The 14,678-nt window shown below is 52.0% G+C and overlaps 1 protein-coding gene across 2 annotated transcripts; it reads left to right on the plus strand.

Annotated features, from left to right (window-relative positions):
- Positions 1-892: 892 nt before the first annotated feature.
- On the plus strand, positions 893-12,073 carry TRIB3 (tribbles pseudokinase 3). Of its 2 annotated transcripts, none has more exons than XM_061208635.1 (4): positions 893-1,057; positions 4,467-4,757; positions 8,059-8,351; positions 10,740-12,073. In XM_061208635.1, exons 2-4 carry the CDS (start codon positions 4,467-4,469, stop codon positions 11,227-11,229), a joined length of 1,074 nt encoding a protein of 357 aa, XP_061064618.1. In that variant the 5' UTR covers positions 893-1,057; the 3' UTR covers positions 11,230-12,073. The 2 variants fall into 2 exon arrangements, with proteins under 2 accessions (XP_061064618.1, XP_061064619.1); XM_061208636.1 differs by having other exon boundaries at positions 893-1,052.
- Positions 12,074-14,678: the final 2,605 nt, after the last annotated feature.

Raw genomic sequence — 14,678 nt, forward strand, 5'->3', positions numbered from 1 at the left:
GTGCCGTCCCTCTCTGAGCCTCCACTGTCTCCACTCTGTTTACTGAGCATCTACCATGTGCCATGCATTCTAAGCATTTAACATGTGTTAACTTATTTAATCCATTTCCTGAGGTAGCACAGTGGGTCTGAACACAGTGGGTCTGGGCAGAGTTAGGGTCTGGGCACGCTTAGGCAGGCCGGTTCCAGGGGACTTGCTCTTAACTACCAGGCTGCACTACCTCTATTAAATAAGTGCTGTGAAGCCCACCAGAACCCAGGCCTCCCCAGGGCACCACAATGGTACTGTTGAGCCCAGAGTCAGCTCCTAAGTCTGTGGTCTTTGCAAAGCTCCTGGGTTGCTTTCACATAGCTGGGCCTCAGGCTGCCCCTTAGTAGAATGGGGGAGAATGGGGCTTCCGGCCTGCCCAGGGTTCTCCTAAACGTTTAATAAAGCAATGGTGGGCAAGTGCTTTATTACCGCGGGGGGGGGCACCCAGAAAACTGTCACGGTTTGCTCTTTTTCTCCTCCGCCCCATCCTGAGAAAGAAGGACTTTCTTCTATTTCACAGATGGGAAAACTGAGACCCAGAAAAGCAAAATGCTTTTTCCAAGGTGATAGGGAGAGCCAGCCACCGGCATCGCTTTGAGTCTTCGAGCACGGGGCGGGAGGGGTAGGCAGGGGGCGGGGGTGGAAACGAGACACCCCTAGAGAGCCGGGAGGGGTTCCGGGACCGCAAGCGGACCGCACGGAAGGGGTGGGGCGGGGCGCGCTCGGAGGTGACCCCGGGGGGCGGGGCTCAGGGGATGGTGCAATCCCGGGCCTGAGGGCATCAGGCGGTGGCTGATTAGCTCAGGTTTACATCACCCGGGCCGGAGCTGGAGCCCGGCGCTCGGCGCCCCCGAGACATTCGCAGCGGAAGCGGCGGCGGCTCCGCACGCGTCCGGTTGCTGGGGACCGAAGCCAGAGCCCGACCCGGAGCCGAGCTCAGCCACGGAGGAGCAGCGCGGGCCACCCGGGGGTGCCTGGGGACTCTGAGCTTGGCCGGCGCCAGGACTCCGTCGCGCGCGAGGGCAGGGTACCCGGCGGGGGCGGAAGGCTGCGGCCGGAGGGGCTGAGGGGCGGCCGGGAGCCTCGGGGCGGCTGGGGTTGCCGCGTGTCACACGTACACACACACACACACACACACACATACACACAACTTTTAAGGAAACCCACGGTCCGGAGAGCGACCTGGGCTGAGTGTTCCCGCCGGGCCCAGGTGACGCGGCCCCGCAGGGCGTGGGGTCGCCGAGCGTGGCCGATCAGGCTGGCGGGAGGATGCGTACCCGCGGGGCGTGGCAGCGTGTCCCGGGGGCGGAGGGTGTGTGGTGTCCGCGTTTGTGTGAGTGTGGGGCGGGCAGGGGAGTTGTGTGGCTGGGTGCGGGGAGGTCTGTGGGGTCACTGGGGGCCGGGGGGAGCCTGTCTACCTGTGGGATGTGTCCGTGCGGATCTGCTGGGGTCCGCGTGGGACAGTGGGGTCCGGGTGGGGCTGTGTCTCCGGGGACCTTGCGAGCTATGCGGAGGGCTGGGCACGGGGCGGCAGGTGCGGGCCGTGCGGGGACGGGGGTGCCCGTGGGCGGGGCTCAGGGTCAAGGGCAGCCAGGACGCGGCGCGAGGGCATGGGCCACGGGTGTGACGGGCCTGACGGCTACCGGTTTGCGAGCTGTAGGATGCGCGCGTACTCTGTTGTTGCCGACTGTGTGTGTTGTACCTGTTGATTCTGGGGCGTGGGGGCGAGGCCTCTTATCTCAGCCCAGGGGCCCAGCCTCCTTCCCTTTGCCCGCCCCTCCGAGGCCCCTCGCCGGCCCTCGGTTTCCACTGAACCTTCTGCTCCGGGACCCCCGCCCCTCCGCCGCTTCCTCTCCTACGGCTTCCGATCCCGGCTGCCGAGGACTGGGCGAGGCCGCCCGCTGCCTTCGCTGTAGGGGCGTGGGGGCGGGGTGGGCGGAGGGGTCAGACAGAGCGTGTGGCCTTGTTGGTATCCGTCCTGCAGTCGTGAGTATGATAGTTGGGAGAGCTCTGTGGGCGTGTGCGTGCACGCTTGCCGGTGGAGGGCGAGGTGTGTGTCTCTTAATGATGTGGGTGCCCCTCTCTGCCCTGTATGTGTGCCTTGGCTGGCTGGCTTGGACAGAGTGTGTTTTGGGGGGGCGTGTGTACACCCGTCTGCCCTGGGTTGTGTGAGTATGTGTGTTTGGTATGACCCGCCCTTATTCCCCTGGGGGTGTCAGGGAACAGCAAGAGGTAGAAATTAGGGGCTGCCTCCATCTTACGGCAGAGATTCTAATCTTGCCCTGCGGCCTGCAAATTCCCTTGTTCACCTATAGACTCAGTTACCCCATCTGTCCAGTGGAGCTTATCCCAGGCCCGACCAGGCTCTGAGCCCTGGATAGGGCAAAAGCAGCCTGGGGTGCTGATGTGGCTATGGGAGAGCCACTCCAGGGAGTCTCAGGCTTTGCAGGGCACAAAGCATCTACACAGACAGGGATCATCTTGCTTTACTCTCTGAATAGCCAGTGCAGTAAGGAGTGTCATCCTAACCTCATCCCTGCAGAAGTTTCTGAGACTCCCAAGGGTAGCACTTCAGCATCTTCAGCTGTGAGTAATAATAATAATAATAATAATAATAATAATGATAAACCAACAGTAGTGACCATTTCCTGACACCTACCCTGCAACAGGGCCATGTTAATTTATTTGTATTTTCATTTCAACATCACAAAAATCTTATGGGCTTTGCATCCACTTTACAGATGAGGGAATGGGGGCTCAGGAATTTTGAAGAACTTGCCTAGGGCTCTCCAGCCAGGAAGGGTCTGAGCCAGGATGACATCCAGGGAATATCTGATTACAGTCACCCCCTACTGCATTCTTACCAAGATGGAATTATGGTCTTTCATTCAAGATGGGGGCTCCCTCCCAAGGCAGCCCATGCATTTGGGAGCCCATGCATTTGGCATGATTGGAGAGATTGGAGAGATCTCTCAGTCAGAGAGCTGACTCTGAGTGATGTTTCCCCCAATCCTGCCTAGGACTGTTGGGAAGGTCTTCACCTGGCTGAAGTCTATCTCCCTCTCACACCTCATACCTGGGCCTCCTTGTTGCTTATCTGGAGCCTGGATGGGTGGTCAGATGGGTCCTGGAGAGAACCTTTCCTCCCTGACACGCCTTTGCCCTCTCCTCCACCCACCACACACACAGTGACACAGCTGTGCCCGGGGTGGGGGTGGGGAGTGCTTCCTCTGAAGTTGAATGAGTGAATTTTGGGGCTTTGAGAGACCTCCCCTCCCGGCCTCATTCTCACCTGATGGTAAAACTGAGCTGGCTGGTGGACTAACTCTGCATGTAGACAAAGTTCACATTTTAAAAAAGAAATACACTCCATCTGTTTTGAAATACTCAAGCACTAAATGAATGTGGAATCTTTATTTTAAATTATTGAAATTGAAAATTCCCTTGCCTCCCTACCAAATCCCTTCCTCTCCTGGAGTCTCTCAGGAGGCCAGAAGCTACTGTGGCCAATTTAGTCTGGGTCCTTCCAGACCTTTTCCTGTGCATTTACACACCTATATATACAAATATGCAGATACATCATATTACATGCTGGTGGGGTTTTTTACATAAATGAGATCATCTTGGGTATATTGTTCAGCAGCTAGCTTTGTTCACTTGACAATAAGTATATTCATTCCAGAACATCCATTCATATGTAAATTCAGTATACACTTCATTGATTCATCATCCTTCATCATCCCTACTCCTCCTCCCCCTCCTTCCATCCCTCCCTACCTTTCAGAGGTAATAGCTGCCTATACTACAGCACTCAACAGATACAGTGCAAAGTCTCTCTTCCTCCCTCTCACCAACCATCAAGTCCATCTCTCCACTGTACTTTTTTTTCACTTAACAGTTCACTCTGGAGATCTTTCCAATTAGCACATAAAGAATTTCCTCAGTCTTTTAAATGGCTACAACTGTTCCACATATAGAGAAATATAATGTATTTAACCAGTCTCCTAATGATGGACATTTAACTGTTTCTATCATATGGGCTGTAGGGATAACCTTGTACTTGCATCATTACATCAGTATGTAGAGAGTTCCTGGTCTTTTTCAGAGCTGTATGGTATTCCACTGTGTGGCTGTACCATGATGTTTTAACCAGTCTTCTACTGCTGGACAACTGGGGGAATTTCCTGCTTTTTACTGTTAGACACAAGGCTCTGATTAGCAGCCTTTCACATATTTAATTTTTTGCTAGGCATTTTAATTGGAGGATAAATTCCCAGAAGTGGGACACCCAGTCAAGGGTATACACATTTGTCCATTTAATGCACACCGCCAAGTCACCGTTCATAAAGGCTGTGCCAGTGTATCCTCCCACCAGCAGAGGAAAAGAGGGGACACCAAGCAGCCTTACTTTAGTGCTTTTCTCCCCTTCTTTCTAGATGCGAGCCACCTCTCTGGCTGTTCCTGAGGGTGCCCCCTCCAGGAAGAAGCGATTGGAGTTGGATGATGACCTAGACACTGAGTGTCCCACCCAGAAACATGCTCGATGTGGGCCCCAGCCCAGGCTGCCCTCCTGCCAACTGCCCCTGAGCCCACCCCCTGCTCCAGTTCACACCCCTGCTGTGACCGCTGCCTCCAGGCTTGGACCCTATGTTCTCCTGGAGCCTGAGGAGGGCAGCCGGACCTACCGCACCCTGCACTGCCCCACAGGCACGGAGTACATCTGCAAGGTACATTCCCCAGGGGCCACTGTCCGCGAGCATCACAGGGGGCTGGGAAAGGATTGCCAGGGCTGAGGGACCCTTATATTAATTTAGTTCTGTTTTTATTGGGGAAGCAACCAATGAATCCCCAGCTCTCTGTCAAGCTCCAGGCTGGGCTGAAACCGAGAGGTAAAGCAGATGGTCCCAGCCCTGGGGGAATTCACAGTTTAGGCCCCATAGTATGATAAATGTTGCTGGGGTGGAGCTTAGGGGCCATGAGAGCACAGAGAAGCCTCTAGTATATTCAAAGGCAGAGTCAGAAAAGGCTGAGTAGGAGTCAGCCAGGGAAAAGTGGGAGAAGGGAGTTCCAGGCAGGGGAAACAGCTATGCAGAGGCCTACAGGAGTGAGAGCATGGCACTTCAGAGAATTAAAAGGACTTCATTATGGCCGGAGTGGAGAGGGGGTGCAGACAGGGCCAGCAGATGAGAGCTGGCAGCCACTGGTTGTGAAAGCATTAGGAAGAAGCCCCCACTAGGCTGTGGGGAGCCGTTTAAAGTATTTGCACAAGAGTAGGATGAGATATGATAGACATCAGAACTCCTGGGAACCTGGAGGTCATTGGGCCTACCGGTGGCCATTTTACAGATGGAAAGACTGAGGTCAAGAGAGGAGAAGGGCCATGCATGAAGCCACATGGCATCAAGCCTGGATCCTAGGGCATAGTCCAGGGTTCCTGACAGAAATCAGAGTTCTTGGCAGAATTCAGGCAACAGGCAGGGCCAAGTGACCCATACAGGACACTGCCAGGTCTCAGCTCACAAGGACAGAGATGAGAAAGCATAATCGTAGGTGTTTACTATGCACCAGGTTGATTGTCTAGTCTGCATCACTCCTCTAATCTTCACACAGTCTATGAGGTAGTTACTATTATTGGCCCCATTCTATAGAGAGGGGACAGGCTCTGAGGTTCAGAAAGCTGTGGTTACTTGCCACCTCACAAAGCCAGGAGGTGTCAGAGCTGAGATTGGGCCCAAGCAGGTTAAGCCCAGAGCTGTGGGCCCCATGCTAGGACGGGTGGTTCAGATACAAGCAGGGCAGGTTTGCTCTGGTGGGCAGGGGTAAGGAGGATAGGGACACCCAGGTACACAGGGAGGGGTAGAAGGGGGCTGGGTCCCCTTGGGAAGGCACAGAGAGGCAGAAGGACTGAAGCCTCCATCCAACTGGGAGGAGCAGCAACGGTGGTTCCAGCTCCTGCTGATGGGGGTGCAGCGGGCAGGGCCAGATCTGGACATCACACTGGGCTCTGGGCTGCCTGATGCTGGTCCCCAGGGCTACCCCAGGTGCTCTAAGGAACCCCTGAGCTCTGGGTGCCCTTCCTGCAGCACCACAGGTTTTTTTCTGTTCCCCTGGGGAGGGAGGTCCATGCTGAGAGGAACGACCATGGCAAGCTGGAGCCAGAAGCACCATGCTTTCACATGGCCCCAGATATTCAGGAACATTTAAAGAAATCTGCTGGGATGTGCCTGTTCCTATGTCCAGAGTGGACTGTGGGGGCCGACGTGCCGTTTCCACATTGCCTAGGCTTTTCTGGTCGGTGTGTAGAAAGATCTACATCCTGTCTTCCTAGATTATCGCCTTATTCATTAATTCAACAAACTCTCAGTGAGCACTTGTACGTGCCGTGCACCATGCACCATGTACCATGCTGTGGCTCAAAAGTAGACCAAGCTCTGCCGCCACAGTTCACGCTGGGGGTGAATAAGTAAAATATACGTCAGGTGATCTTAACTGCTATGGAGAAAAACTAGGAGCTGGGAGAGAAGGGAGTGGGGAGGGGAGGGGGTGAAGGTGATCTTAGCTGGGAAGTCCAGAAAGACCTCTCTGAGGAGGTGACTTTGAGCAGTGACTTGCACTGGGGGAGCCAGCCCTGTGCGTATCTAGAGGAGAACATTCAGACGGCAGGAAAAGCAAGTGCAAATGCTCAGAGGCAGGGATGCGCTTGCCCTGACTTTTAAAAAAGCCTCCGTTTTTGGATTATTGCCTCCAAGCCACCCCAACTGTTTTGTTTTGTTTTAACACATCTACTTACATTTTTTCATGGATTAAATATGTATATGCTTTATTTATTTATTTTTATTTTCTGTGTGTCATAGACAAAATAACAAGCAAAGGGTTTAAAGGCAGATAAACCAAAGTGAGTAGACTGCTCTACCACTGATTAGCTGTGTGGCTTCCAAGTCACCTTCCTCTGAACATCCTTTCAGGACTATGGCAAGGGTTCCATCTAATGTCCATAAAGCCCCTAGCATCTTTCCCCACAACCTCCCCACTCTCACTACGGGCCCCACCTTCCTCCCCCACCCCATTCCAGCCATACTGATCTTTTTTTTTTTTTTTTAATTTATTTATTTATTTATTTATTTATTTATGGCTGTGTTGGGTCTTCGTTTCTGTGTGAGGGCTTTCTCTAGTTGCGGCAAGTGGGGGCCACTCTTCATCGCGGTGCGCGGGCCTCTCACTATCGCGGCCTCTCTTGTTGCGGAGCACAGGTTCCAGACGAGCAAGCCATACTGATCTTTGGCTGGGTTTCTAGAGCAGCTCAGGTTCTTTCCTGCCTCAGGGCCTTTACACTGCCTGTGCCTCCCACCTAGAAAGCTTATCCCTTGGGTACCTCAATCATTCAGGTCACTTCCTCAGAGTCCCTTCCAGACTACACTTTCTAAAATAGGTGCCCCCTGCCAGAATACTCTTAATTCCAGCATTCCTTTGCAATTCTTATCAGAATTTGTAAGTATTTGGTTTTTTTGGCCTGTTTACTGTCTCATGCATTGGACTCTGGGCACCAGGAGGGCAGGGACCATGGCTGTCAGTCAAGTTAGCACCCCAGTGGCTGGTACAGGTAGGCATTCAATGCCTGCTTGTGGAATAAAGGAAAGGGTGGGTGGGCAGTGAATCCTAGAGAATGGTAGCCATATTGATGATGAGGAGAAGGATGAGTTACTTCTGCATTATCTGCTCTTTTGGACTCCCTCTGTTTGGGGGGTTTATTTTTGTTCAGGTTACCTGTTATTTTTAATTATCTGAGGTTTAAGGCCATATGAGCTCGCAGCTAAGGGCACAGATGATGGAGAACAGGGATTCAATCCCAGCTCTGTCCCTTGCTGGCCGTGTGGCCCTCCGCTTGGTCAGGATTGAGTGACCTGCTGCTGAAACGCTGGGACACAAGGCCCAGCACACAGTAGTGTCTAAAGGGTTGGCTGTGACCAGCTGCAAGGCCGACCTGGGCCCCGCGGGGTCCCCACCCGCGTTCACACCATGCTCCCACAGGTGTACCCGGCCTGCGAGGCCCTGGCGGTGCTGGAGCCCTACTCGCGGCTGCCCCACCACGGCCATGTGGCCCGGCCTGTGGAGGTCCTGACAGGCACGCGGCACCTCTACGCCTTCTTCCCGCGGCCACATGGGGACATGCACAGCCTGGTGCGCCGCCGGCGGCGCCTCCTGGAGCCCGAGGCCGCTGCGCTCTTCCGCCAGATGGCCGCCACCCTGGCGCACTGCCACCAGCACGGGCTGGTCCTGCGCGACCTCAAGCTGCAGCGCTTCGTCTTTACTGACCCGGAGAGGTGAGCATGGCCACGGATAAGGCCTTGACTGACGTTCTGGTCACAGTTAGATTGAGCTTATGCATTTTTGGCAAGAATACCACAGAAGCCATAGGGCCTTCTCAGCCCATCCTATCAGGAGATACGGGCTGCTGATACGGATTGCTGTGATGTTAACCTCAATCTTTGGTTAAGGTGGCTTCTGCCAAGTTTCTCCACTGGAAGTTTCCTAATTTACCATTTATAATTAATAAATACCTTGGGCAATACCTTGTAATTAATCAGTACTTTGAGGTTCTTTGGGGTTCTGCATGTAAATATCCTGTTTCTCCTTAAACTTTCACCCACTAATTTCAGCCACCATCCATTCTGCCTGTAGCAGTTATTCCTAGGATGTTTGCCTAAGGGTGGTTTTCTATTTCCTTTTACATTCTATACTAAAATGAACATGCTTTTGGTAAGAAGTAGAATGTAAATTTTATAATGATTTTTAAGCTAATACACAGCTTCAAATAATTTTGTGCTTAGGGTGAGTACAACAGCCCCAGACCACCACCCAGAAGTGAGAAAAGTACTTTCTTCCCTTTTCAAGGCAATAGTTTGAGAAGCACCATCAGAAGAGGGATGGTGGAATCATGCAAACCTGGGTTCAAATTCTGGTTCTACTTTTTAACTTGCAATGTGTCCTTGAGCAATGGCTTCACCTGCCTGAACTTTGACTTCTTTATCTGAAAAATGGGCCAATAATGCTAACACCTCAGCCCACCCCCGGGGCAGTGATTCACAGGACTAGTCAGCGTTTTCAGACAGGCACCCAGGGAACAAGATTAATAGCAGTGGTAATAGTATGCTTCCTATTAAAGTAGTCTAGAGTGCTCTGTGGGAGTTATTTATTTATTTATAATTTATTTATTTATTTATTTTTGGCTGCGTTGGGTCTTCGTTGCTGCACGCGGTCTTTCTCTAGTTGTGGCTAGCGGGGGCTACTATTTGTTGCGGTGCGCGGGCTTCTCATTGCGGTGGCTTCTCTTGTTGCCAAGCACAGGCTCTAGGCGCGTGGGCTTCAGTAGTTGTGGCACGCGGGCTCAGTAGTTGTGGCTCGTGGGCTCTAGAGCACAAGCTCAGTAGTTATGGCACACGGGCTTAGTTGCTCCCCAGCATGTGGGATCGTCCCAGATCAGGGCTCAAACCCATGTCCCCTGAACTGGCAGGCGGATTCTTAACCACGGCGCCACCAGGGAAGCCCCGTGGGAGTTATTTAAAGCAGAAGTTGCAAATGGTGGTCTACATACACTTTTTTTTTTGCCCCACATTCCTGTTCGTTTGTGTTTTTAATTAAAATTGCTTGCGGGAATCCGCTGGTGGTCCAGTGGTTGGGACTCTAGGCTTCCACTGTGGGGGCCCCGAGTTCGACCCCTGGTCAGGGAACTGGGATCCCACAGGCCATGCGGCATGGCCAAAAAAATAATAAAAAAAATAAAGGGACTTCCCTGGTGGTCCAGTGGTTAAGACTCCACGCTCCCAATGCAGGGGGCCCCCGTTCGATCCCTGGTCAGGGAACTAAGATCCCACATACCTCAACTAAGCCCACGCGCTGCAACTACTGAGCCCGCGCCACAACTAGAGAGCCCGTGCACCACAATAAAGACCCAGTGCAGCCAAAATTAATTAATTAATTTAAAAAATAAATAAAATTGGTTGCTAACTTTTTAAAAGCTGGGATTTTTTTCTTTAAAATATGATCTCTGACTTCTCTTGTGGAAAAGGGGACCATGGAGCCACCCTGGGAACTACATAAGCAGCTCATAGCACTGGCTCTGGGCTGGAAAGAGCCAGGATTCAATCCCAACCCTGCTCCCCGTGGCTGCAAAATGGCATCTTCCTCATCGGTTGTATGAGGGTGAAATGACATACACCAGGTAGAAGCTTAGCCCAGCATCAGGTTCGCAGTGGACACTCCAAATATTGACTGTAATGTTGTTAGTGGTGCCCTTTTTAGGCAGGGTTTGTGCTGAGATAGTTGGCACAGTCCCCACTTCCTACTTCTAATTTTGTTACCTGCCTAGACCCTAAATTTGCATCTGGTTTAATAGAGGCTTAATGCCCTCAGCCACCTGAGTATGCACCTCCCCACACCGGGCCCCCGCCCCAGAGACAGTTGGGAAATGTGTTCCTCCCAGAGTCCTAGTTCAAATTTAATTGCTCTGTGACCTTAAGACATGACTTAATCTCTCTGAGCCTAGACTTCCTCATCTGTAATACGGGATTAATCAGCCAGCCTCACAGGACTGGCTCATGTCTGGCAAATGCCAGCGGGCACTTGGGAAATGGGTGCCATTAAGTGTGACAATGTGGGGTGGTGGCGTGGGGGGCCCCACTATCTGACCCCCCGTCTCTCCCCCTGCACAGGACAAAACTGGTGCTGGAGAACCTGGAGGATGCCTGTGTGCTGACCGGGCCTGACGACTCCTTGTGGGACAAGCACGCGTGCCCAGCCTATGTGGGCCCCGAGATCCTCAGTTCCCGGCCATCCTACTCCGGCAAGGCAGCAGACGTCTGGAGCATGGGCGTGGCACTCTTCACCATGCTGGCTGGCCACTACCCCTTCCAGGACTCAGAGCCTGCCCTGCTCTTTGGCAAGATCCGCCGTGGGGTCTTCGCCCTGCCCGAGGGCCTCTCGGCCCCGGCCCGCTGCCTGGTCCGCTGCCTCCTCCGAAGGGAGCCAGCTGAGCGGCTCACAGCCTCAGGCATCCTGCTGCACCCTTGGCTGCGGGAGAATGTGATCCCTACACCCCCCTCGCGATCCAGCCTCTGCGAGGCTGACCAGGTGGTCCCAGAAGGGCTGGGGCTGGAGGAGGTGGAGGAGGAGGGAGAGAGAGATGTGGGTCTCTACGGCTAACGCCACCCTACTGGACTCTCAGCCTCAGACTGCCAGTTGAGGCTGGGGTATCTCTAAGCTCTCTCCTGCCTCTTTGAACTGAGCCGAGCCTTAAGTGCCTTCTGGGAGGGAGAGAGGAGGAGGTGTGTGTGGAGCGTGCTGGATGCACACACCTGTGCACAGGAGCTCGTGCCTCACCGAGTCCTCGGGAGCTCGCTGTGCCAAGCCCCGCTCCCAGTGCTGGGAACACAGCAGTGAACGACAGAGACAAAAGTCCTGCTCACAGAGTTGACAACACTTTCCATGCCCACCGGGCAGTGTCTACACTGAGCACCCACAGTGCAGGTATCGGCATCCACTCATGCTGATGCCCAGGTACCTCTGACATGGGACAGTCCCTTTCACGAACAACCCAGCTGCCTTTGTATCTTGCACCTTTTCAGAGAAAGGGAAGCATCCCTGTGCCAAAGGCTCCAGGCCTCTCCCCTGTAACTCAGGACTCTAGAGCCCAGACCGTGCTGGGAATTGTGCTCCCAGCAGCTCTGTCCTCTTGGTCAAGGGCTTCTCCATCCAGGCCTGAGCCAAGGATTTGGGCTGGAAGATCAAGAGTGCAAATGGTGAGGCTGGTCCTCATCTAACTCAAAGAGTAGTTTGGAGTGAAGGGCCAGGCCTGTCCACCTCAGTGGTCCCTGACCTGAGCACCAGAGTTGGGGGCCAGGATCAGGCAGGTTCTGTCCCCTGGCCTCCTGAAAAGTCCCAAGCTCTGTTCTGGGGACACTTGGGGTCCAGGACCCTATATCAACACTGTGGGTTTTGGATGCCATGAGTATATGTTTTTATCTTGTGCCTAATAAAGGAATTATGAAGTACTGTCATTTCTCCTGGTTATTTCATCCATCTTCTCCCCATCTCTTATGAGTTTTCCCTGCCTCCAAACCAGCCCCAGGGTGAAAGGCCAGAGGCCTTGTGTGTCAATCTCAGCTGAGTGGTTCATGAGAACAGAAGACCCAGTAGGTCTTCCCTCATTCCCTCTGTTCCTTCTGGATGTCTTGGTGTCTCAGGATACTTTTTGGCTGCATGTAACTGAAACCGTGAGTTAAAAAGTGGCTTTAAAAAGAAGAAAACGTATTTCACACAAAGCAAGAGGTCAACAGGTGGGGAGTGGGCTTCAGGGCTGGTTGATTCAGCTCTCAGAGCTGTTAGCAAGTACCTGGCTCCCTAGGCTCATTCTATCTCTTTGCTCTGTTGTCCCAGGTAACTGCTGGCACAATGGCTACAGCAGTCCTAGGTGTCACATAAGAGAGATCCATGACCAGAGGAAGAAGGAGGGTGGCATGGTAGTACTTGAGAACTCAGTACTCTGGAGTCAGGCTACCTGGAATTAAATCCTGGCTCCAACACTCACTAGCTGTTTGACCCTCGGCAAGTTTCTTAATCACGCTATACCTCAGATTCTTAATCTGTAAAATGAGGGATAATAATAACTAACTCAAGAGAATCAAATGGGTTATTTTAGCTAAAGCACTTCGAATAAACAGTGGCTGGCATAACAAGTCCTCAATCAGAGTTAGTTGTTCTCTCTACAGCTCTTCCATGGGATGGGGAAATCTTTCCCAGGAGCACTCCTAACAGACGTTTTGGCCAGAACTGGGCCACTGTGACCTCTCCTGACCAATCACCAGCAAGGGAAATGCAGTTATCTTAATTAATCAGCCAGTTCTCCAGCTGTAGGTGGGAGCAGCCTCCCTGAGGCTCATGCTACATGTGGGGGGTTGGGAGGGTGGGGTAGTGATAAATGAACAAAATCAAATTCTGAGAGGGAGGAGGTAGTGGGAGAAAGCACGAGGAAGAGAACTGCGGTAGCTCGGCCAATAGCCTGCTAACTGCAGACAGGTGAAGGAAGCTATCCTAGATCGTCCAGCCACCAGTTGACCCACCAGCTGACTACAAATGCAGAGTTCAGTCTGGCTGACCCAGACCAGAAGAATTCCCCAACTGACCCACAGGATCATGGGCTAAATAAAATGATCATTGTTTTAAGCCATTAAGTTTTAGGGTGTTTTGTTACACAGCAAATGCTAACTAATATAGACAGGGACAAGTCAGCCTCCTCTCTGTGCACCCAGCATCACCCAGAATAGGGCCCAGCTCTGTCTAGGGTCTCATGGAGCAGTCCCCAACTTTTACCCTTCCCCCAAACCCTCCAATAGGCCCTGCCCCAGCTCCCTCACAAGCTGTGTTCTTCCTGGTGCCTGTGGAACAAGGGCAAGGGGGGGACAGCTTATATAAAATGGGGGCTGCCAAGTGGCAGGTCTTTACATTACACAGAGAGACTCATCTACGCCTCACGACAACCCTATAAGGCAGATGCTCTTGTCATTTCACAGATAAGAAAAATGAGGTTTATTACTTATTTATTTATTTATTTTGGCCACACCACGTGGCTTGTGGGATCTTAGTTCCCCGACCAGGGATTGAACCCAGGTCCATGGCAGTGAAAGCATGGAGTCCTGACCACTGGACAGCCAGGGAATTCCTGAAAAATGAGGTTTAGAGAGAGCAAAAGATTCATCCAAAACCACAACAGAGAGAACAACTCACCTGGTTTTGCCTTGAAGCAGGAACTTTTGCCAAGGCCACTCTGAGGCAGGCACAAGAAAACTGTCACATAAAAATGCAAATCCAAAAAAAAAAAAAAATGCAAATCCACTCTCACCAAGCAATACAATGCACATAACCACACCCCTGACTGCAATTAGTGGGGACTTTCATGTTCTATTTGTATTCATTGAATGATCACTGTATAAGAGTTTTACAATATCAAAGGTAATACATATATATTACTTTATATATTACAGGGAGAGAGGGACTGTTAGAAATTTAATTGGGGATTTTATATGCAATTGGGAGCTAAACACAAAATATCACACTGTGGCCTGCCCAATTATTCATTCACCTAGCAATTCAACAACTATTCCTAACGCCAACGAACAGTAGAGCAGGTCCCATGCAAGACGGATGCAACGTGGTCCCTGCCCTCATGGACTTCAGTCTAACAGAGGAGACAGATGTTAAACAGATAACCACACAAATGAAGAAATTAATTATACCTGTGGTATGTTCTTTGTGGCAAAGACAAGCGTCACCAATAAGTCCCATGCTCCCCTACATGCCCTAGCCTCTCTTAGAGTCACAGGACTAGTTCTGACCAATGGTGTGTGTGTAGAAGTGACATAGGGGTGGTCACTTCTGGGCTAAAGCAACTGAAAGCTGATGGGCCTCAATCCCTGTCTTTCCCTTCCACAGCTACCTTGAGGCCATGCGTTCCCTTAGCTATAAGATAGAGGAGGACCACCAGATCCACACTGGATTTTACTGAGCAAGAAATGAAGTTTCCTATGTTAAGTCTTTGCAATTTGGAGTTTGTCTGTTGGGCAGTTAGTGTTAATTACCATGACTAAGAAAAACTT

Source organism: Eubalaena glacialis, chromosome 13, assembly GCF_028564815.1.
Source record: "Eubalaena glacialis isolate mEubGla1 chromosome 13, mEubGla1.1.hap2.+ XY, whole genome shotgun sequence".
Classification (NCBI taxonomy): domain Eukaryota; kingdom Metazoa; phylum Chordata; class Mammalia; order Artiodactyla; family Balaenidae; genus Eubalaena; species Eubalaena glacialis.

What these genes read in the sequence shown, in the direction of transcription:
- TRIB3 (XM_061208635.1), top strand. Translation starts at nt 4,467, where the DNA reads ATGCGAGCCACCTCTCTGGCTGTTCCTGAGGGTGCCCCCTCCAGGAAG. An exon ending in GCACGGAGTACATCTGCAAG is followed by an intron (nt 4,758 to 8,058) that starts GTACATTCCCCA and finishes ATGCTCCCACAG; the next exon opens with GTGTACCCGGCCTGCGAGGC. An exon ending in GTCTTTACTGACCCGGAGAG is followed by an intron (nt 8,352 to 10,739) that starts GTGAGCATGGCC and finishes CCCCCTGCACAG; the next exon opens with GACAAAACTGGTGCTGGAGA.